General features: G+C 36.9%; 1 protein-coding gene and 1 pseudogene across 1 annotated transcript; both read right to left on the bottom strand.

The window, feature by feature from the left end:
- Positions 1–12798: 12798 nt before the first annotated feature.
- On the bottom strand, positions 12799–16183 carry LOC116005051 (receptor-like protein 37). The gene is made up of 2 exons (XM_031245277.1): positions 13197–16183; positions 12799–13065 (listed from the first exon to the last, which is right to left on the bottom strand). Exon 1 carries the CDS (start codon positions 16056–16058, stop codon positions 13212–13214), a length of 2847 nt encoding a protein of 948 aa, XP_031101137.1. The 5' UTR covers positions 16059–16183; the 3' UTR covers positions 12799–13065; positions 13197–13211.
- A 4821-nt stretch (positions 16184–21004) lies between these two features.
- Positions 21005–24378, bottom strand: LOC116004114 (annotated as a pseudogene).
- Positions 24379–24443: the final 65 nt, after the last annotated feature.

Raw genomic sequence — 24443 nt, 5'->3', positions numbered from 1 at the left:
TTTTCACAAGGATTGGAAGAGTTGCCATCATAAGAATTAGAGAAATTATCTACACATGACTCTATTGAATTATTCTCCATAGAATTGAAAGAATTATTTTCACAAGTATCAACACAATTTTCATCATCATCGGAGGAGGAGTCAAATGAATCACTATCACTAAAGTCATAAGGGTTGAAAAAATTGACCTCATTATCAATATCTTCATTTATGCCATTATTTTCACTAGTCATATCTACCACGTTTTCAATTCCATCATCAACACAATCAATGTTAGCATTATCAAAATGAATAGGCACACCAATATCATCACAATTATTATCCTCATCACACATGTCGGCCCAAGATTTAGAAATTTTATCACCAAGAGTAGTGCTAACACTAATAGGGTCAAGTGTCTTACCACATGCAAGCTCAATAGTGTCACCACATGACTTTTCCTCTTCCCACACTATCTCCACATCACCATCACTCTCCTTTTCCTCAACATTCTCATATTCTTGCTTCCGCCCTTCCCTAATATTGGCCATTTCTTGGTTTAATTCTTCTATCCTTGCCAACATCTTGTTCTTCATGTCTTCCATGTTTTCCTCCTCATATGGTTGCATCATGTACTCCTCATTCTCATAGTGGTTGGAGTAGTATGGATAGTCTTGATGATCTTGAGAGTATGGAGGGTATTGGGGATTTTGATCAACTTCGTCCCTATGGTGCCTGTACCTACATTCACATGGAAAGTTAGTCTTACATTTCTTGCAATATGGGTACTTTTGGCATTGATACTTATAGTGAGGCCCTTTACAAGCATAACAAATCACTTGTCGATTCATATCTTCAAACATGTGTTCCTCAATGGTCTTGAAGCGGTCATTCGGGTCTCTTGGCTTGGGTTTCAACAAATGGTCATACATGTGCTCGATAATAGATTTCTTTTTGGGTGGAGGTGTGTTTTGAGTGTACGATTGTGGAGAGTAGGATTGGGATGTGTAAGAGTCGTAGGATTGAGAATTAGAGAATCCTCTTTGTTGAGGGTAGTCTTCATCCTCGTCATAGTGGATAGATTGGTAAGATTTTGAATCATAGCTTTGAGGTAGTGGTGGGGCTCTTCTTGAGTAGTGGTAATCACCATATTCTCTATCATCATATTGAGTTCTTGATATTTGCCTTGGTGGTGGATCATCATACTCATCATATGCCTTATCATCATATTGAGGTCTTGATGGTTGCCTTCTTGGTTGGTATTCTTCTTGTGAAGATCCATATGTCCTTGAGTAAGGTTGTTCATAGTCCTCATAATCTCTATAACCATAGGGGTTAGAAACTTGAGCATTATAGCCTCCCCTTGGTTGCCTATATCCTCCTTGGTTCTCATAGTAATCCTCTTGTTGATATCTTGCTTGAGGATACATTATAGAGGATCAACCTATCAACACAAAGACAAGAGAGTGTTTTGCAACTAGAAGTAGTTGCAAGTGAGAGTAGTAGCAATTGAAATGACAAAAGGATTAAAATGTAAACAAAGTAAATTGCAAAAAATAGAAAATAATGGGGGGGGGGGGGGTTAGACTCTCTAACTTGAACACTTGCTCATGTTAATCCAAAGGCACTTACTACTCAAAAACCGATGCCATCCCCGGCAACGGCGCCATTTGATGGGCGTAGTTTTCGCGGTGGATGGAAAGTAATAGGTGGTAAAACGGGAAGAAGTTCCCGTTTATCGTTCTCAAAGGATGGCAAGGAGGGAATTCAAGCGGTAAGGGGATTAAGCACAAGAGTGTTTAGTGTTTGAAAGCTAACCCAAACATAGGTAAGAAAGGTGCATGAAACATAAGGAAAATAAGGAACAAACAAAGGAAACAATTAAGTGGAAAGGAGGATTTGGATATTGCAACTCATATAGGTATCCTTGATTTCCTAAGACATTAGGCTAGCAAACTTAGAGAATGAAAATGAGGCAAGACAACTATGCCAACGCCACTCTCGTGGTCATTGGCCTATCATCTAGTCCATAGTCCCATTCTCATGGCAACTAGGCTAGGTGAGGCAAATTATCGAACACATGGTGTGCTATTTGCCTTCCAATCCCCCTTTTCTCAAAGGTGGGAAGGAAACGTGCTAGGCTAGGCTAAGGAGTATCCCTACTCTCGTAGGTGAGACTCCTTCTCCAAACACCTCTCATATAGGTTGATCATTCCCACACAAGAGTCAAAGAAGATCACCATTCACACAATCAAACTCATAGTCAAAGCAATTGCAAAACCTAATTAATCAATTCAAAGCTCAAGAATATCCATACAACATTGCTCAATCCAAATCCACAAAGATCTATCTAATCATACTTGAAATTGAAATAGCAAAAGCAAAAGTAATGACAAGAAATTAAAAGGAAGACTTAGCTTGAAATTAAACCTTGAACTTGAAATTGAATGTAGATCTCAATCTTGCAACAATGGAATTCTTCTCTAATTCTAATCTAAACTAAGAATTGCAATGTGGAGTGAATTGGGAATGTGGAGTGAATTGGGGGAGATCTCTCTAGGCTAATCCTAGAGAGAGAAATATTCTAAACTGATCTAAAATGAAAATGTGATGGATCCCCTGAAAAATGGCTCAATTCCCCTTTTAAATCTCGCCCAACCGCCAATTTTCCGCGCTGGACGCACGGGTGGACGCACGCTGGACGCGCGTCCACTGGGGCGTCCACTGCGCGTCCACTGCGTTTCTGCTGCACAGACTTCAACTTCAGAGAGCTGCTTGGTGGACGCGTGCTGGACGCGCGCGTCCACAGCAGACTGCTGTTCTGCTGTGCGAGAATCAGAGAGCGAAAAGTTGGACGCAAGGGTGGACGCATGGTGGACGCGCGTTGGACGCGCGTCCACTGGGGCATCCACTGGGCGTCCACTGGGCGTCCATGGTGTATTTCGCACTCCAACTTCGACTCGTGAATCCCTCTTCGAAATCTAGCCATTTTCTGCCTTTTTGCCCATCTTTTTACCTACAAAATGATTAACCAAGTGTGGAACGGGGTCCAATGGCAATATGAAGCATTCTAACGCAATAAAGGGACAAATCAAACACAAAAGCTACGAATTGTGCACTAGACGATCCGATAACAACCTTATAAAGATGACATCTTTTGCACTTATCACTTAACATGTCCCGGGTCGTTAACGGGTTGACCCGTTAAGAACCCGTTATGTTTTCGTGTCTTACCGGGTCAGCCTGTTAAATCTATTAAGAACCCGTTTAACCCGTTAATATTATCGTGTTAACCCATTTACACAGACCTGTTTAGAACCCGCTAAGAACCATTGTCATTTAGGTAAGAACTATTGTCTTTACAAAATATATCATGAACATGATTAAGAATGAATTTACTACATTAGGCCAAGATCATACACTAATTACTGATGTTCAACAATATGAAATTTGAATGTTTATTGTGTTTAATTTTATTCTAAAAACTAGTATGTGCTTTTTAATTATGATTTTTGGATGTTATTTTATAATTTTATGAATGTTATAAATTGAATATTTTTTTAGTTTTTTTGATGGATTGGATTGTATGTTTTATTTCTTTTTTATATAACTTAACTTTAAATTTTAGTTTTTAATATATCAATAGATTTAGCGGGTTTAAACGGGTTTCGTGTCATATAGTGTCGACACGATCCGAAACCCGTTAACAAAACGTGTCTATCGTGTTCGTGTTCGTGTTACAATTTTGAACCCGTTAATCTTAACGTGTCGTGTTCGTGTTTAGCCTTATCGTGTTTGTGTCGTTATCGTGTCGACCCGTTAACGAACCCGTATACACAAATTGCCAGGTCTAACTGTGTATAGGGTTCACAAAAATACATTGTAAAAGTATGTTTTCCATAATAAATTAATTATATTTACATGATTAATTTATGTTCAAACTTAATAAAAAAATGATAATGATTTAACTAATAAAGAAATTAAATTATATATGCCAAAGACCTTTTGGTTTAATGGCAACAGAATCAATAGTACTAAAATAAACTAAATTATATATGATATTTAGTGTTTGTTCCTGACCCGACCGGTGAGACGGTCCTACACAAAGATGACCTAAAAAGGGTCATATATTCTTATTTTATGCTCTGTCAAGCCCTTGAAAAATAATTCACAAGATTAATAATTACTTTCTACCTTGAAAAATATAAAGCTTTTATATTTTGATGTAAATGTATTATATTTTTCATCAATTTACTACATTTTCCTTTATAAGTAATATTGGCAAATGTCTCCACATACACACACATATAAGAGACGGATCAGGTGAGAAACACATGCCCGATCGAACGCCTAGCGTATCACCAATCACCTAGGAATAAAGTACTATTTCAATTACCGTTTTGGAGAATTAATTCTTATTTTACGAAATTAATTTCATATTAATTTCAATTTTAATTTTTAGAATTAATCTCCAAGTTTATGGTTTTCAGTTTCGAAGGTTAAAGTCTGGTTTTTAGATTGGATAGTGACCATGAATTGAGTGAAGAAGACATGAACAAGCTGCTCTTCCATTTGAGAAGTGTTGTTAATGCTGATGCAAAGAAACAAGCTGGCAGCACAAGAAAGATGATGAGTGCTGTATAGTTGCAACCAAAATTTCCCATAGTTTTGTTTTTTGTTTTTGTTTTTGCTATTTTTTTTTGTTTTGTTTTGTTTTGTTTTTTTTTTTTTTTTTTTTTTTTTTTTTGTTTTTGAAGAACAAAATTACTTGTTTTTTCACCCAAGAAATATGCTCTAGCTTTTATAGACAAGTTGATATATTGAAGTGATAGGCTGATCGATACATGACAATGTTGGCATTTCCATTTTCCACAGCTCCGTATAAAATGGTGAAGAAAAGTGTGATGAAACCAAAATTAAAGGCAAAATAGTCAAGTAAACGAAAGGTGAAGAGTTAGTCTTTGTGGAGAAGTGGTCCATGGCCTTTAGTTTATGCATGAAGTCAACCGTTCCACATTATCGGTGAATTAAGATCATGATGAATAAGCATACTGTGATATGTTATATACTTCTTATGATGAAAAGGAGAAGGTTGTCGGAAATCTACTTGCAATATGCAAGGATGAGACAGAACAGGGTGAGGAAGATGAAATAATTATTTTATTGTATATTGTATTCTGCTGTTGAAAGAAAGGAACGAAGGAATATATATATACATGAAAAGTAATCTGCTAAGAATCCTAAGATATGTATGTTCAAGAATTAAGGAATACAAAAGGTAAGATTACATGGAAAATATATTGTTTTCCAAAGATTAATGATCCTTCCATATCTTGTGAGAGCCGTTGGTGATCCTTCCATATATTGTGATGAGAGCCGTTGGTGATGTGCATGTACGTGAAGTCCATCACGCCCTCCTCAAGTTGGCGCATGGATGTTAAGAATGCCCAACTTGACAAGCAAAGAGTGAAAGCGATATTTTCCAAGAGCCTTAGTAAAGATGTCTGCTAGCTGGGCGCGCGTGTGAATTTTTCGCGGAGCAATTTCACTGGATTGAACTCGTTCCTGAACAAAATAGCAATCCATCTCAACGTGCTTCGTGCGTTCATGAAAAACCGGATTGGTTGTTATTTGTATAGCGGCTTGGTTATCGCAAAATAAAGTAGTTGGACGAGATTGAGGAGCACAAAGATCTCTTAGGAGCCAACGAAGCCATAAAATCTCACTTACAGTAACGGCCATAGTGCGATATTCAGCCTCAGCTGAGGAATGAGAAACAACAAATTGGCGTTTAGTACGCCATGATATTGGAGAGCCGCCCAAAGTGATATAATATCCCGTGCATGAACGGCGAGTAGTTAAGCAGCCACCCCAATCTGCATCACAATAAGCTAAAAGATCCAATTCAGTTGAGTTAGAAAGCAAGATTCCTTGACCTGGGGCATTTTTTAGATAACGTAGCAGCCGATAAGCAGCATCCATGTGCTCTTGTCGCGGGGTACTGACAAATTGGCTAAGGATATTAACTGCATAAGTGATGTCTGGCCTTGTTACTGTAAGATATAATAGTCGTCCGACCAATCGACGATACCGAGAGGCATCAACGAGAGCCCCATCACAATCAGCACGTAGTTTATGATTTTGCTCAATGGGAAATGCACTTGGGCGACATCCTTCTAATCCACTCTCAGCTAAAATGTCAAGTGCATATTTACGTTGGCTTAAAACCAATCCATGGGGAGTTCGAGCTACCTCAATGCCAAGAAAGCATTTAATGGAACCCAAATCTTTGATTCCAAATTTATCGTCAAGGAAGGCCTTAAGGGATTGTATCTTTTCTTTGTCATTGCCAACTAAGAGCACATCATCAACATAAATGAGAGCAGCCACATATCTAGTACCTCGTGAGTGTATGAATAATGAGTGATCAGCATGAGATTGAGTAAAACCCACACTGAGGAGAGCTGTAGTGAATTTATGGTACCAGTTTCGAGATGCTTGGCGGAGACCATATAAAGATTTCTTAAGCTTACATACCCGCATATCTCCCGGTTTTGCAAAGCCTTGTGGAACATACATGTAAACATCTTCATGGAGATCACCATGGAGGAAAGCATTATTAACGTCAAGTTGTTGAATGTCCCAATCTTTCTTAACTGCTACTGCCAACAAACAACGAACAGTGACCAATTTCGTGACGGGAGCGAATGTCTCGTGAAAATCGACACCCTCGACTTGGGAAAAACCTTTGGCAACAAGGCGAGCTTTATAGCGTTCTACCTCTCCATTGGGTTTGAATTTTATTCTGTAGACCCATTTAGAAGCAATGGCTTTCTTCCCGGGTGGTAGGGGTACAATTTCCCACATTCCATTTTGTTCAAGTGCCTGAATCTCCCTTTGCATGGCTTCACGCCAATAAGAATGTCGAACTGCTTGAGAAAAATGCTTAGGCTCATCATGGTTTGTGATGGCCGTCAAAAAAATGTGATGTGAGTTTGAAAATTTATCATAAGCAACAAAAGAGGATAACAGATATACCATGTTGCTAGTCAGAGATTTTGATGACTTGTCGAAAGATTGAGGTAAATCAACCTAAAAATCTGCTAAATGAGCAGGTTGGCGGCGTTCCCGTTGGCTACGACGGGGAGCAGGAATGTCTACAGCCGTGGGAGTTGAGCTGGTTGTTTCTAGTGAGCTTGGTGATGCAGAAGCAGTGGGTTATTGGTCATGTGTGGCTTCAATAACGATCGGGGAACTTGGTACATCAATCTGTGTGATATCCTCCTTTTGAATGGTTGTACATGTTTCAAAGTTTGTAGGATATTCATCATCAATAATCCCAGGTTGAGAGTGAGTGGCAGAAGTATGGTTTAGATCAAAGCTTTGATTTCTGCATGGAAAAATATCTTCCAGGAAAACAACGTCTCGGGATACAAGAAACTTTTGATTTGTAATGTCATAAAGTTTATATCCTTTCTGTCCACCGGGGTAACCAACGAAAATGCAAGGGCGGCTACGAGCTTGAAATTTATCATTATCATGGCGATGGGCATATGCAAGACAACCAAATACTCGCAAGTGATCATAATCAGCAATTTTACTAAAAATAATTTCAAAAGGTGTCTTGTGACTAATGGCCCTGGATGGCAACCTATTGATAATATAAACTGCAGAAAGTATACATTCTCCCCAAAATTTAATGGGTAGATTGGATTGAAATCGCAATGCACGAGCAATTTCAAGAATTTGTCGGTGTTTGCTTCCGCCACCCCATTTTGCTGAGGAGTACTCACACAAGAAGTTTGAATCAACATTCCATACTTTTCATAATAATTAAGTAAAACATTAGTACAAAATTCTACACCATTATCTGTACGGATTTGCTTAACACGTTTACCAAACTGTATTTCAACCATTTTGCAAAAAGAAATAAGATGGTGTTCAACTTGAGATTTATATTTCAATAAATAAACCCAAACTCCTCTACTATAATCATCCACAATTGTGAGAAAATAATGAGCCCCACACGAGGACGGTGTGCGTAACCACCCCAAATGTCACAATGCACCAATACAAAACAAGATGTAGTTTTAATGTGACTAACAGGAAATGGTAAACGTGTTTGTTTCGCACGCATGCAAGGGTCACAAAAAGAAATTCTTTCACAATTATTATTGAAATTAAATAATGTTCGAATTTTCTCACTAGGGGCATGACCCAAACGCCGATTCCAAAGTTTGATGTCTTTACTCTTAGATTGTACAAAGGCCGCTACAGTTGGTATCATTGTCGGTTCCAAACAGTATAAGCCGTCACGTAGCTTACCCATTCCAATCAACTTCTTCGAGCGTAAGTCCTGCATAACACAAAAATTAGGAAAGAAGATTAGTATAGAATTAAAATCTCTAGTTAATCGTGCAACAGATAATAAATTGCACTTGAAATCAGGTATATTTAAAACTCCATTGATTTTAATTCCATTGGGCAAGGTAGCTTGTCCTATATTTTCAATAGGTACTTTGTCGCCGTTCGGAAGGGTCACTGGGTAACTCACGCAACCTTCTTCAATTTTAGACAAAAGAGTTGGATTATTGACAATGTGATCTGTGGCTCCAGAATCAATAACCCATGTTTCATGATGCTCTAGCTTACCCGCCATATTGACGGTGGGGTTCGCAGAGCTTTCACCTGATTTTCCAACCTTTGAATTCAAAAGTTGCATTAACTTATTCATTTGGCATTGTGTTAACCCGACTAAGGTTCCTTTCTCACTACCAACATGCGCAGCTTTCGGACCCATGTTTTGTCCGTGGTGATTGTTTCTTTCACGCGTTCCTTTATGCCAATTGGCCGGGTAGCCAATTATTTCAAAACATTGTTCTTCTTTATGCCCAAATTTCCCACAATGACCACAAGTAGGCCTATCCTTTCGTTTATTCTTATTATCTATGGGCTCTCCACGTGATTTTTCAACACGCCGACTCTGCACATGGAAGGCTGTCATCTCTGTTCCATGTTTAGCCGTGGAGGAAATAAGCCGCTGTTGTTCATCTTCAGAGACCATGTGATAAGCAACACCAAGGCTTGGTATGGGTCTCGTACTAAGAATTTGACTCTTCACTGTATTAAACTCTTCATCCAGACCCATAAGAAAATCATAAAGTTGCTCCTTTTCACGCAACTCTGCATATTTCTTTGATAAGTTACACTTGCAACCTTGACAGTTACACATGGGCAAGGGTGCTGTGAAATTTATCTCATCCCACAAGCTTTTAAGCTTTGTATAATAGGTTGAAACAGTAGCTTTATCCTGGAGGAGAAGTGTTACTGCCTGTCTGATTTCGAAGGCCCTTGGCGCACTTTCTTTGCCAAACCTCTCTTCTAGATCACGCCATATATCCCTAGCAGTAATAGCAAATCTAACACTACCACGAATATCCTTGTCCATAGCACTTTTAAGCCAACCTTTTACCATTGCATTGCATCGCATCCATTGCTGAAGATATGGTGAATCTGGTGTTGGCATAATAAGAGTTCCATCCACAAAACTTATTTTATTTTTTGCAAATAATGCATCACGCATATCATTCACCCATTCACCATAATTTCCATCTCGTAATAACTCTGCAACATATACTTGTCATGGAGCATCCGAGGCATGTAGGTAATAAGGTGACATTGGATCAATCATCATTCCAACCCCCTTTTGTTGCCGACTGTCGTCCTTTTCGTTTGTCTCTTCTGCCGATGTCTTTCCTTGATGGGACTTTGGCGATGGTGGCTCTGATGCCATGATGAAAAGGAGAAGGTTGTCGGAAATCTACTTGCAATATGCAAGGATGAGACAGAACAGGGTGAGGAAGATGAAATAATTATTTTATTGTATATTGTATTCTGCTGTTGAAAGAAAGGAACGAAGGAATATATATATACATGAAAAGTAATCTGCTAAGAATCCTAAGATATGTATGTTCAAGAATTAAGGAATACAAAAGGTAAGATTACATGGAATATATATTGTTTTCCAAAGATTAATGATCCTTCCATATCTTGTGAGAGCCGTTGGTGATCCTTCCATATATTGTGATGAGAGCCGTTGGTGATGTGCATGTACGTGAAGTCCATCATCTTATACTATAAAGTTACGAGTTCGAATCATGTCAACACCTTATTGATTGAACTCATCACAAATAGTCTTCCTAATGCGGTTTACCTCATTATATTTGAGAAACGTAACCGTTTGCTGAGCGCTGCACAGCAGTTGAAGAAGGCGGTCCGTTAGAAGTTTACAATAGTCTGGCAGCGGGCAATGGAGGTCCGATGATAGTTAACAAAACTCCGTAGCAGCCAAGTAAAAAAATTTATACCATGTCATCGTGATTTTACTAGTGACATGTTACGTTGGTTATGGTAAACAAGATTTATATGGGCGATTTTATTATGTGTGAGTGTTTAATTGTAACTTTTTAAAGTTTGAGAGGTTAATTATTATTTTTTTTTCAAAAAATTGGAGTCCTTATGTGACCATTTTTCCAAACCAAAATGGACGGAAATTAGTTAAAAATTTCCAGTCAACCCACCCAGGAAGGTGAAGAGAAATTTTCCAACAAAAATAAACTAAATTGTTGAAACGAAATTTGAAAGGAAAATTTTAGGGTGCATTTCATTTTCCCCAATTTTCTCGATTTCATTTTCTATCCAAGAAAATATCAGCATCTATTTTCCATGCATTTTAAAGTTAAAATACAGCAGTTGAATATATCAACAACTTAAATTGATTTTCTTTATTGTGATCTTCTGTTTGGTTGTCAGTTAATTAAGTCCACAAGGCAAGTTTCACTCAAGACACACATTTAAATAGTGGATACTCGAAAAGAACATTCGAGAATCAAAGGATATATATACAAGTTAATTAGTTGTATGGTGGAGAAGAGCAGTGAAAATAGATGCTCAAGAACTCATGCAATGCTTCCAAAGGGAATCAGAGTTTTCTACTGTTGCACCATATATATTATATTATACATGAAATTTAACAATTATGAAGTTAATTAATACTTCACCTTTAAATATACTCTATTTATATGTATGTATAATGAAACAGAAGAAAGTAATACACTACAAAATATATAAAATATTAATTCAAATTATATTCCCAAAAGGGGGAGGGCATGAGCTGAGTGGTAGAATTGAAGTAGGAGAGATTGAGATGAATTGTAATAATAATCAACTAATTAAAAGATGAATTATCGCCTTATTGGTTATGCTCAACCTGCAAATTTAATGAAAACATCATTAAAATAACATCCTTTCATAATACAACCATTTTTTTTATATACTTTAAATTTGATTATCATGATTATGACGACCCATCATTAATTAAAGAAAAATACTACATAAACTCACACTTCATACTCCCAACTTCTACTCACCCTCACAAATTATTGATGTAGACACTTTTTCTGTGACCCACATGGTGAAAATATCGTACTCTTAATTTCCATATCATTGAGTAAAAGTGAGATAGCAAAACTTTAGAGTACATATAGCAGAACTTTTAATTAAATTGACAGAATTTTTTATTTATTGTCTTTGTTCTTCGTTGTTTGACGTATACCACTAATGTATGGGCAAATTATGGTCCACATAGTTGTGTAGATCATGGTCCAAAACACTATCGTTAAATTTTATGAGTTAGAATAATGTACATTATGAGTTAGAATAATGCACTTTATATATTAGATTAGCATTTTCTATTATGGCTATGTTTGGCAAGCCTAGCTGAAAAGGTAGCTGAAAGCTGAAAGCTGAAAAGCTATAAGCTTGAAGCTGAAATATGAAGAGCTGTTAAACTAGTTGTTATGCTTAAAAGTGTTTGGTAAAATTAGTTTTTTGATAAGCTGATAAATGTAAAAAGACTAAAAAGAACATCTTCATAAAATTTAAATAGTTTTAAATTTAAATAGATTTGTTTACATATTAAAATATGAAATAATGAAATCAATATATTTTAATAAACATATAAAGTAAGAACATATATTTGAAAATATATAAAGTAAAACAAAATGTTTGTAATTTATAAAATTAGTTCATACAAAAATTATTGTTCAAACACAAATGTCAAATTGAAATTACAACGAAACATATTGAATTGAAAAGGCCAAAAGAGTTTTAATTGAGAGGGGTAAATGATATCATTTATTTAAAATAATAAGGATAAAGATGGAAAAAAGTTAAGAAGCTACTAGCTTATTTTTAAAAAGCTACCTAGAGTAGCGTTTCAAAATAAGCTCTTATTTTAAGCTACTAGCTTATTTTGAGAACATTACAAAACAAAGCTTATAGCTTATTAGTAGCTTAAAATAAGCTCTGCCAAACAGAGCCTATATCATAACTTTTAGGTATAAGAATATCCTATGTAGATAACACTTCATTGATGATTTGGGTTAGTGTATCTATCAAGATCAAACATTTATTAGTAAGTCAAAAGTTACAATGATACCAATTGTCAAGATATTTATTACTGTATCAAAAATTATAACTAGCAATATATATTATAAGCACAACTTTATTTCTCTTAAACTTGTGATGTAATATAATCAATGTCATATTTTAATAGCAAAATATAATTTTAGTTTCTTTTTTCTTTTGAGAGAAAGCAAATAAAATTTCTTTAAATTTTGAAGGTCGTTGGTATGAGGTATAGACACATCTACTCATATCATCACTTGTATTATTCATATTAAAGGCCCCACCGAAAGCATGCAAATTTTTTATGTTATAATCTATTAATAGAAATTAAAGTAATAATCTTTTCACCCATAGCCAAAATAAATATCCATTTTAGAAAGAAAGCTCAAAGACACTAACAAAGACATTGTTCATCATGCCTCAATTGAACATTCAGAATCATACCAAAATCATATAAATTAATAACATATATGTGACAAAACCTAGCTAGAGATCTGAAATCAATCAGTACTTGAGAGATGACTTCTGAGCCGGCAAGAAACCAAATTAAAGCACTTCTTTAACCTCACTCGATCTCTTTCTTGAGTATACTCCTTCATGCATGGGGAGAGAAGCAAGCTGCAAAAATTAGTAAACACACATCACAGTATACTCCATCAATTCATGCATCTACGCTTATGCATTACCAAACAAAAACATACCATATATACTTAGCTTGTAAATTGCTTTGCTGTAATAAGATTACTTACCATTGACATGCAAAGCTAGTTTCTTCTTCTTCTTGTCTTTGATCTTCTCTGCTTGACCTTCATTGCTAGTTTGTATGCTTCTTCTTCAACAAACCTTGTAATGAATTCTGGTTTTCCAGTTAGGAGCATGAGACTTCCCATGAATAATCCAAAAAGAATACCACAACCGTACCCTATTGCCACAACTTTTACCGTGAATCCGCTTAAAAAACTGGAATCATCTTCTTGGTTGAGATACTTTGGTGCAAGAAGTTGTGGTGTCATGCCATTCTCACAACCTTGTGACAAAGGTTTTCCTTTCAATCCACCATTCCCTTGATATGAATTTGCTTCAAATGTATTAAATTGTGGGCCTTGAGGTATGCATCCTACAAGCTTATTATATGAGAGATTCAATACTTCAAGAGATGAAATACTCGCCAATCGTCCAGGGATTGCTCCGCCAATTTGATTTGAAGAAAGGTCTAAGGATTCAAGCACAGATAAGTTTCCAATAGACATTGGGATGTTGCCAGTGAACATGTTATGTGATAAATTCAATTCACGTAGTGCAAGAAGATCTCCGATGCTATTTGGAATATGGCCTTCAAAGTTGTTGCATGAGAGATCAATAGCAGTAAACGCGATTAGTATTTTAACAATTTCACGCTCTTTTCCCTTTATTCCTACCATTACCGAATCTTGGTAATAATCGCTCTGGTCTAGGTACATCTCTTGGTGTGGTATTCTATCTTCATCTTCATTTTCCATGGCTTTAAATATCTTAAAAAGCCTTGTAGGCAAATCTCCCGTGAATTCATTGTAAGAGATGTCAAAGACACGAAGTTGAGGAAACAAATAACCTTTAACCTTTCTATTTGTAATTGATCCATTCAACTTGTTAAATCTCAAGCTGAGAACCTTCAGATTTGGAAGAGCTCCTAACCACATTGGAAACCTACCACTCAAGTTGTTGTGTCCAAAATCAATAACTTCCAACTCTTTACAATTGATTAAAGATCGTGGCACTATTCCCTCTAATTGATTTTCACGTAAATTAAGTCTGTTCAAGGAGTTGCCAACCTTAAAACTCTTTGGAATTGGCCCATGAAATTGGTTACAATGCAAATCTAACACAGAGAGATCTTTGCTTATGTTTCCCAAACATTGAGGTATTGGCCCTGCTAATAAATTGTTTGCCAAAACCAAAATTTGGAGAGAATGCAAATTGCAAATGGTTGAAGAGGTAAGTATTGATGTTAGTTTACCATTCCCAGACAAAAGTGTTCCTTTGAAATTGTTTGTGGAAAGGAATAGGGTTTCAAGTTTTCTGAGGTTTCCAATCACCTGAGATATTGGACCATAGAAGTTGTTTTCTGACAAGTGTAAATCATACAAATCTAAGTTTCCTAGTTGGGGCGGAAGCATTCCACTCAGATTATTGGTGGAAAGCAATAGTGTAGAGAGCCATGTGAGGTTTCCAATTGCCTGAGGTATAGGACCAGAGAAATCATTTTTTGACAAGTCTAGTGTAGCCAAAGATGGAAAGTTTCCTATATGAGGTGGAAGTATTCCAATGAGATTGTTAGAGGAAAGATTAAGATTTGAAAGGCTTGTGAGGTTTTCAATTGTTTGAGGTATTGCACCACAAAGTTTGTTTTTTGACAAGTTTAGATTAAACAAAAATTTCAAGTTTCCTATCTGAGGTGGAAGCATTTTGGTGAGCTTATTGGTAAACAACCATAGATTTTCGAGGGTTGTGAGGTTTCCAATTGTTTGAGGTATTGGACCTGAAAGGCTATTCTCGTGCATATCTAAATCAACCAGATTATGCATGTTTCCAATCTGAGTTGGAATGGTGCCTGAAAATTGATTTGTGTACAAAGAGAGCTTTACAAGATTTGTGAGAAAGCCAATTTCAGATGGAATACTTCCATCGAAGGAATTGTTCGAAAGGTCCAAAGATGTTAGCTTGGTACAATTGGAGAAAAAATTGGGTGAAATATTACCAAAAAGAAAATTATTTGACAAATCCAACTCAGACAACTTGGTCAAAGATGACATTGATGAAGGCCATACTCCATAGAGTGAATTATATGATAAACTCAAGTAAGTGAGGCTAGTGCAACAACCAATCTCAAAGGGAATACTTGAATTTAGTAGATTCGCACTAATATCTAAGAATTGAAGATGTTTGAGTTGGCCTATAGGGGACGGGATTCCTCCTTCAAAAGAATTCTCTGACAATTGAAGATAATTGAGATTGGACAAGTTACCAATGTAAGGTGATAAAGACCCTGAAAAATCATTGCTAGAAAGATCAAGATGCTCAAGCTTCTCCAAATTCGTGAACAATGAGTTTGGGATCGATCCATTCAAAACGGTTTCAGACAAATCAAGAAAAGTTAGATTTCGACAATCTAGTATAAAATCAGGGAACGATCTTAATGTAACAGCTGAGAAACTGAGATGTCTCAGCACAGGAAAACTCTTAAATTTAGACCAGTCATGATGAGCCTCGAAAAGATTAAATCCAAGGTCCAGGAACCGTACCTTCTTAAGATTTCCAATTTGATGAGGAATAGCACCAGTAAACTTATTGTAGCTCAAGTTCAAGTGGACCAAGTTGAACAGATTACCAATAGCAAGAGGGATTGATCCATAGAAATCGTTCTCACCGATGTCGAAGCGTTTGAGGCTTGAAATAAAAGAAGTAAAATTGAGGTGATGAAGAGTGCCAATTATAAAGTAAACCTCATCACCAAGATTGATCTCAGAAACACTTCCATCACCATTGCAGACGATGCCACTCCAATTACAAATGTTTTTTAGATTGGATAGTGACCATGAATTGAGATCAAGAAAAGAAGGAGGCGGCAGCATTGACAGGCTGCTCTTCCATTTTAGAAGAGCCTCAGCTTGGGTTGTTGCTGATGATGATGTCGCCTCGGATGCAAAGAAACAAGGCAGCACAAGAAAGACCAGTGCTACAAGTTCCAACAACGAAAATTTCCCATACTCGAGGATTTTTTTGGTAAGATGAAGATTACATGTTATGATACCAAGAAAGATAGGCAGCCTTTTATAGCTAGAGATGAAACCACACTACGTGTTGGAGTGGTACATTGACCCATGACGTACTCTACCCGAGGGTGTGGAGTAAACCCCGACAAAGGGCCATAATTAAAGAGTGTTAATAGACTATTGATGTAGGAGAGTGGAATTTAAAACCTTGTGTTTACTAAAGTGAGCAAGATATATGTTTGTTGTAATTTATAGAGTTAATTCTAGCAATGGTCTTCGATTATGTTGATTTTTCAAAATTAGTCCCCGATTTTTAATTTGGACAATTTAGGTCCCTTGACTTTTAAATTATTTCCAACGTTGGTCCTTTCGTCAAATTTTGGTTAAGTTGAGGTCAAATGAAGGGATAAAATTATCCGTTTACCTGTTTAGTGCATTATTACTCGTATTTCTCCTGTCCTATATAATGTATATATGAATATAATCTTAGTGAAAGTCTCAATCAAAGCCATATAATCTTAGTCGAAGTCTCTTCGACTTAGATTATATTCATATATATATAGCGTATAAGACATGAGAAATACGAGTAATAATACACTATATAGGTGAACGGACAATTCTACCCCTTCATTTGACCTCAACTTAACCAAAATTTGACGAAAGGGCTAACATTGAAAAGGATTTGAAAGTCAAGGGACTTAAATTGTCCAAATTAAAAGTTGGGGACTAATTTTGAAAAATCAACATAGTCGGAGGACCATTGTTGGAATTAACTCTAATTTATATTATATTCCCTTTAGAAAATTTATATTGGGGGTGTGATAAATAGCTTAGGTTACTGTGTTTGACTAGTTGATAACATTAGCTTATGGTAGAAAAGTGTTTAGTAAATTAGTTGTTAGCGGTTAGTTGATTACATACAAAATGACTTTTTCAAAAAGTTGACCAAAAAAACTACTTTGAGCAACTTTTTGAATTTTAACATTTTCGAGCAATAAGTTGTTACAAAAATTAAGTTAATTAATCAAAATACTCATTTTGATTGTTTAACCAAGTCAAACAACTAATGGTGGTCAAATAAACCAAAATTGACGGATAACCTAACTATTTAACCAAACAGGGCCATTATATTCATTTTAATTAGCTAGCTTTAATTTATTTGACTACATGTCTATTTCCAAATAAAGTTAACTTGCTCTACTGGCCTTGACCTGGTCTGATAAAATAAACAAGCTCTAGCTGGGACTTATGAAAATATATGATTCATTATATTTAATTTCCTAGGCCGTTTGGTTCGGGTCATCTGAGATTACCTAGGTAATTTGAGCCTGGTAATGTTATATTACTTTGTTTGTTTCAAGTTATGAGATTACCTGGTAATGTTATATTACCTCAAAGCTGATGTGACGGTAATGTTTCAAGGTAATGTGATTACCCCCGTTTTTTTAGGTAATTTAAGATTACCTTGGATTATTCCAACTTTGCCCTTGTTAACTAATCCTTATATATATATAATAATAATAATAATAATACTAACACAATAACCTATATAAAATAAATATATGTTTATATAATCAAATATACATGAGTGTATATTTATATATTTATTTTTTTAATATTAAGCAGCAATACATTCATACATATAAATAAATAAAAAATACACACAATAAAGGCACACAAATAAATAAATAAGTAAATAAATAAATAACCTAAAATATAACCCTTAACCAAACAAAGTAATATTATATTCCACAATCCAAACCAAACACATAAGGTAATCTTATATTCCCAAAATCTCATATTATCTTTCTGGAGGTAATCCTATTACCTAGGGTAATCCAAGATTCCGTGAACCAAACGCCGGGTACTATAATTTCGATCATGCGTGCAACCGATGGTTAAGTTAAAGTGGAAAGACCATACTAAAGAGGTCAACAAAAAGAAACCTACTCTGATCTGCTCCTATAAACTTGAAAGACCCATTAGGATATATGACTTCATGAAAATAATTTCATTTCTTACGAGTGTTGTGTACGCAACAATATAAGTAATAAACACTTTATTTCTTATTAGTATTGCATTTGTTAGGAATATATGTATTAGATTTAGATAAGCTAAAAATGTATTTAGAATAAAAAATTAAACACCTCATTTATTTTTATTAATCTCGTATTTCTTAATTGCCTGAATTTAAAATATTTATCAAGAGGCCAAGAACAAATTTAAAAGAATTTACCGTGGAAATACATTGGAGCATGGTATTTACGTACAAAAATGAAGGAAAAATGGTTGAAGTTGAATAAAATTATTAAATTAAATTGGAGCAGTATAAAAGGAGGTAATTTATTATTATGTTTTTTTTTTAAAATTAATGGATGATGAGGGAGTCAAGGTTTTTTTTTTCTTTTTTTTTTTTTTAATGCCCAAGAGTCATTATTTGAGAATGCATATTGAATAAAAGCTACTTGTTCAAGTGAACATAGAGGTTAGATGCGCACAAAGAATTCCCTCACTGTCGCTAGTTATAAGACTCGATTTTTTTTTTTTGAGAAAGAAAGACCAACAAGATGAGTTGTGAAGAAGACTATATATGGTCATTACGAAGTCAACTATGTCACATTATGGACGAATTAAGAAGGTTACCTCGATTTCGTGGCAGCTTTTTATTAGTCTTTTTTATTTAATTAAGCTGGATAGTTATTAGTAACATAAGTTAATTTCTCTTATTGTGGTTCTTTCAATGTTAGGATCACTTCTTATGTTAGGGTCGTGAGGCGGACTTCACTAAGAGCACATCTTCAAGTAACGGCTTTGAACATTCTCGTAAATGAAAGATGGTGATCATCCAGGCCAACATACTATATGAGTTATATTTAATTGTGTCTAAATTCTTTTAAATAATTTTTAAAGAGTGATTCTCCTGTGAGACTGTCTCATGAATTTTTATCCGTGAAACGGGTCGGGTCAATATATAAATGTTATACTTATATTGAAAAATGTAATACTAATCAAGAATAAAGCGTTTGATACTTATAAGAGAGAGTTTAATATATACTTTTAAATCAATATGTAAAAGTATATATTACATGTTTTTTCATCAAATATAAATAACAAACATTTTATTCTTAATTAGTATTATATTTTAAAAGTATAAGTATTACAATTTCATCTTGACTTGACCCGTATTACGAATTATAAGAATCCGTGAGACATCTTCACTACCTAAGTTTTTGTCATTTTTAAGACCATTAGTATATTGAAATAAATAAGATGTTTACATAAAGATTACCATTATATATTTATATTGCATATTGAATATTATATTATTTCGAACGAGTATATAAAGTCACATATATATTCTTATTTTAACAAAAGGATAAAAGCTTTGATATTCATTTATGTGAAATCTATGAACACTATTTGGTAAATGGTTATTAGGTTATTGGATTAGAAGATATATTTTGTTGATAACATTAGTTGATTGTAGAAACGTGTTTGGTAAATTAGTTGTTAGTTGTTTGGTATAATTTATTTTCTCAAAAAGCTAATTGAAAATGTTAACTTAGCAATTTTTTAAATTTTATTATTTCGAAGTTATAAAAAGGTGATTAACCAAACACATATATTGATTTTTTAACCAAATCAAACAGTTAATAATTGTTAAATAAGCTAAAATTAGCAGATAAGCTAGCTATTTTATCAAACGAGCCAAAATAAACAAGCTAGTTAGGACTTATGAACACGATTTCATTTCCTAGGGTATTACTATAATTTCGATCATGCGTGAAACCGACGGTGTCAACATAAACAAGCGCTCCTATAAACTTGAAAGACCCGTTAGGATATGTAGATGACTTAGGAAAATGATTTCATTTCCTAAGAGTGTTCTCTACGCAATAATGCAAAAAGTTATTGACGGTTACTACACGTTTCTAAGGATTTTCTTTCTAGAAGGTTGAATCCTCCATTTCTAAGAATTTTGACAGTGAAAAATACGTCAGAAGTCATTTTTAACATATTTTCATCATGTATGTATGTGATCAAAACATAATAAAGGCTTATGGTCCCGTAAAGACTACGAAGAGGCAGTCAAGAAAATTAAGCATAGCAATATAACGGTAAGGACTATGAAAGACTAGCTAAATGAGTTATAAAGGAAAGCAAGATCTAATCAATTAGCGACTACTTACCACCAAGAAAATTAACCATAGCTATATTTTCATCATGTATGTATGTGACCACAACATAATAGAGGCTTATTTATAACTTTGTTTCTTGTAATATTTAATTTAGTGTTTAATAGTTTTCTCGTGATCGGGTCCACCATAAATGAGGTATACGTGTATAAGGGTAAGAAAATAGCAATAAGTCCGAGATACTAGTTCAAAATAGTTGTCCAAATAATAAACAAACAATACAAGCTATAGCCCAAACAATGGACTATAAATAATATAGCAACCAAAGAGAGTTGAACCCAAGTGAATAGTTTGAGAGTGTAGGCAAGATGCCACTGAACCAGGACGCTTATATTGCTTAGACCAAAATGTCTTAAAGGAGGCGAGCACCCCCTTTTATATTGTAGAAGAACCGTACCACTCATGCCATGACAAGTGTCAGAACCATATTCGCTATCCATGCCTACCCACCCACGTATCTATGTCATGCCCCATTGCCCCATGCCTACCATCCACGTGTCTATGTCATGCCCCATGCCTTCATCCTATGCTTCCAACTTCTCTACCCCTTACTATCAACCCCCCATGCGGGCACCGATGGTAGGCCAAGGGATGCTTGGCCCCTACTAGTCACGCCATGTCCCTCATATAGTGGTTGAGGTTTTCCTCGTCACCCACGTACAAGTTTAAGACTTTCTAAAATTAATATAATCAAATGCTCTAATAATGTGTTTCATACTTGACAGGGTAATTGGGTATCCGACCCGGAACTATTGGCAGCACCCAAGACACCTCACACTATTGGCAGCACCCAAGACACCTCACCCCTCAGCATCAATGCTCAACGGTTCAACTCCTCAGCATTGATGGCCAACGTTCAGCTCCTCAGCATTGATGACAGACGTTCAGCTCTTCATCAATGCTCCGTTACTGAGCTGAAGGGAATAAAAAGGCTCACAACCGCATAGTGAAGGGGGACACTTCTTACACTTCTTACTAGACAATAGATATTACATTCACTTGTACACGGAGCACTACGCTCAATATTGTTCTCAAGTACTCAAACACTGTACCATCTTACTTCAATAATACTCAGATTACATACCCGGTAACCCATTATTACCGTCATTGGTGCTTTCATTGAGAGCCGAGATCAGATCTCAGGCTAAAATCACAAAATCAAAAAACCACTCAGTTCATCTCATCGCTATCAATGGTATCTGGATCCAGCAGCTCGCGCACACCTAGTCAGGTGAACAAGGGTCACCCCTCGGGTGATCTTCGTGAGCAGCTCAACAGTAACCATGGAGGTGACCTTCGCAGCCAACTCAACAACAACAACCGCAGTGAAGGTGACCTCCGTACCCAACTCAACGACAACCATGGTGGTGGCCGTACTCCCCTCCCAGCAACTGCTGCTCCCCCCCAGGTGGTGGACCTTCAGGCAGCAGCGCAGGTCATCCAACAGGCGGCGGCGACGATGGCCCAACTAGTCGCAGAAATGCAAGGCCAGATCTTACCGCCACCACCCCCTCTGGAGGGAGAAGTGCAATCTCCGAGGCAAAACAGAACTCAGGGGGTGCAAGGATCCTCCAATAGAGGTCCCCGTGCCCAAGCAGGAAAGACAGTAACCAAACGACCATCCGGAGAAAGGATGGGCGAATCTGGTGGATTGGCTCCGCGTCACTCCACTAGACACAAAACACCACAGGAAGGCCTGGTGGAAAGACTCCAAAGGCAGATAGATGATTTGGAAAAGAAAGTAGAAGCAAGAGAACACTCACCAGAACCGGAGGTAAGAATGGCCGCTCCATTCTCTCCTGACATAATGGAAGTTCCTCTTCCAAAAGACTTTCAACTACCCACCATCAAGGCCTACACTGGCACTTCAGATACGCGTACCCATATGACAAGATACAAGGCAGCCATGGTCATGATTGGGGCAAGCGATGCCATAATGTGCAGAGCGTTCTTGTCCACTTTGGACGGGACTGCTCAAGATTGGTTTAACACAATCCCAGACGGATCAGTTCAGACTTTTGCAGAGCTATCCAAAAGTTTCTTGTCTTATTTCTCAGGGAGTATACAACATAAGAAACCATTCTCACATCTCGGGGGGGTAAAACAGGATAAGGGAGAAAGCCTGCGAGACTTCTTAAGCAAATGGAAAAAAGAAGTCAACAACGTATATGACTTCGATTCAAAGGCAGCAATTCCCATCTTCATCCAAGCACTGAGGTCAGGCGATTTCCACAAACAACTGAACACCCACCACCCACGCTCTTATGAAGAACTCATGAGAACGGCCAACCGGTACGCAGACGCAGAAGAGGCTGACAGGAGAAAGAAGGATGAGGAGGAAGGACGAAAGAGTGAGCGACCTGATAAAGCAGGTCCGCCCAGCCAGACACCACGACCAAACCAACCACCCTCAACGAAGGGAAGAGATGAGCATTCTCGTCTCGCCCCACCACGGCACTTAACACCGCTTACTCACCCGGTTAGCGTGATTCTAAGTCACGCTGAGGAAATGGGAATGGTGTATTTTCCCTCAGCACCAGCATTTGTTGAGTGTCCGGGACAGTACCAGCATCAACAAAGCCTACTCGACAATGTGTGGCGAAAGAAAGAAGATCCTGAGCCTTCAGCTTCCAACACCAAGAAAAGGAGGTGCGACCTGGGCGAGAAAGCAAGAAACAGTGAGCTAGAGGAAAAGTCCGTGCAACGCAAAAAACATGTAATTCGCTGATGGTCGGTCAAAAACTCTCCAAGTTGGCCGAAGTCAATCCTCGGCCAAGTTTTTGGCCAAGTTTGGCCGAGGTCAGTCCTCGTCCAAAATTTAAAAAAAAAAAAAATCAAGTGGCTCCTCAAGTGGTGTCACCTCATCAAGTGGCGCTGCTCCTCATCAAGTAAACTCTATTCTCTTAGGGCCGGCATGAGATCCGGTCTCGCTAGCTACCTGACGGGAGAGTGTTTTCCTGGGTCAAGCCAGATGCTTGATTTCAAAAACACCACACTCTANCCAACGTTCAGCTCCTCAGCATTGATGACAGACGTTCAGCTCTTCATCAATGCTCCGTTACTGAGCTGAAGGGAATAAAAAGGCTCACAACCGCATAGTGAAGGGGGACACTTCTTACAAAAAGGCTCACAACCGCATAGTGAAGGGGGACACTTCTTACTAGACAATAGATATTACATTCACTTGTACACGGAGCACTACGCTCAATATTGTTCTCAAGTACTCAAACACTGTACCATCTTACTTCAATAATACTCAGATTACATACCCGGTAACCCATTATTACCGTCAATACTCACAAAAAAGAAAAAAAAAAAAAAAAACCATCCACACTAGTAATGGTACTTAATTAGGTAGGCAAAGCAAGTAAGGGATCCATATATCATTGAAGAATTGGAGAATTACGATGTTATGTTTCATGTAATTAGTTTTTTTTTTTTTATATCAAATAGATTTGCCTTGGGAGGAATATGGGGATTTTCCAGGCGAAATTCGTGCATGATCCAATCAGTTTTGACGCCATGGGGAGCTCTATGGTGGTAGAACACCAACGTTTTTCTCATCCCCAGAACGGTGCCGGCGGGGTCAAGAATCCGACGATCTTTCCCGGTGCCTTTCCAGTAGCCGCAGCTTGTCGCCCTGTTGCTCCGATATCCCGTCGCATATTTCCGATCGCGAAAGCTGAAGAAATACCACTCCTTCGAGTTCAGCTTCGCCACATCTTTAATTACACCCACAGTTCACAACAACAACGCATTATATTATATTCAAACCAAAAGAAAGAGAGAGAGAGAGAGGATACTATACCAGGAAGCTGCCATGGCTCTCAAGTATGAAGATCGATTTCGACCAAAGTATACTTAGAAAGCCGTTGATTCTTTGCGACGACTTTCTTGTACAAATAGTGACAGACAAGCTCTTCGTCGCTGGGATAGAATCTAAAGCCTGGAGGCAGTGTGGCTTCGATGTCTCTTAACTCCATTGCTGCAGCTTTTTGAAGATCTCTTCAGTTTAATTAAAGAGATTTCAAAGAAAGAAAAAGTATAT

This window comes from Ipomoea triloba, chromosome 14, assembly GCF_003576645.1.
Source record: "Ipomoea triloba cultivar NCNSP0323 chromosome 14, ASM357664v1".
NCBI lineage: Eukaryota > Viridiplantae > Streptophyta > Magnoliopsida > Solanales > Convolvulaceae > Ipomoea > Ipomoea triloba.
The sequence above is the reverse complement of the archived record's forward strand: the minus strand, read 5'-3'. Positions and strand labels throughout refer to the sequence as shown.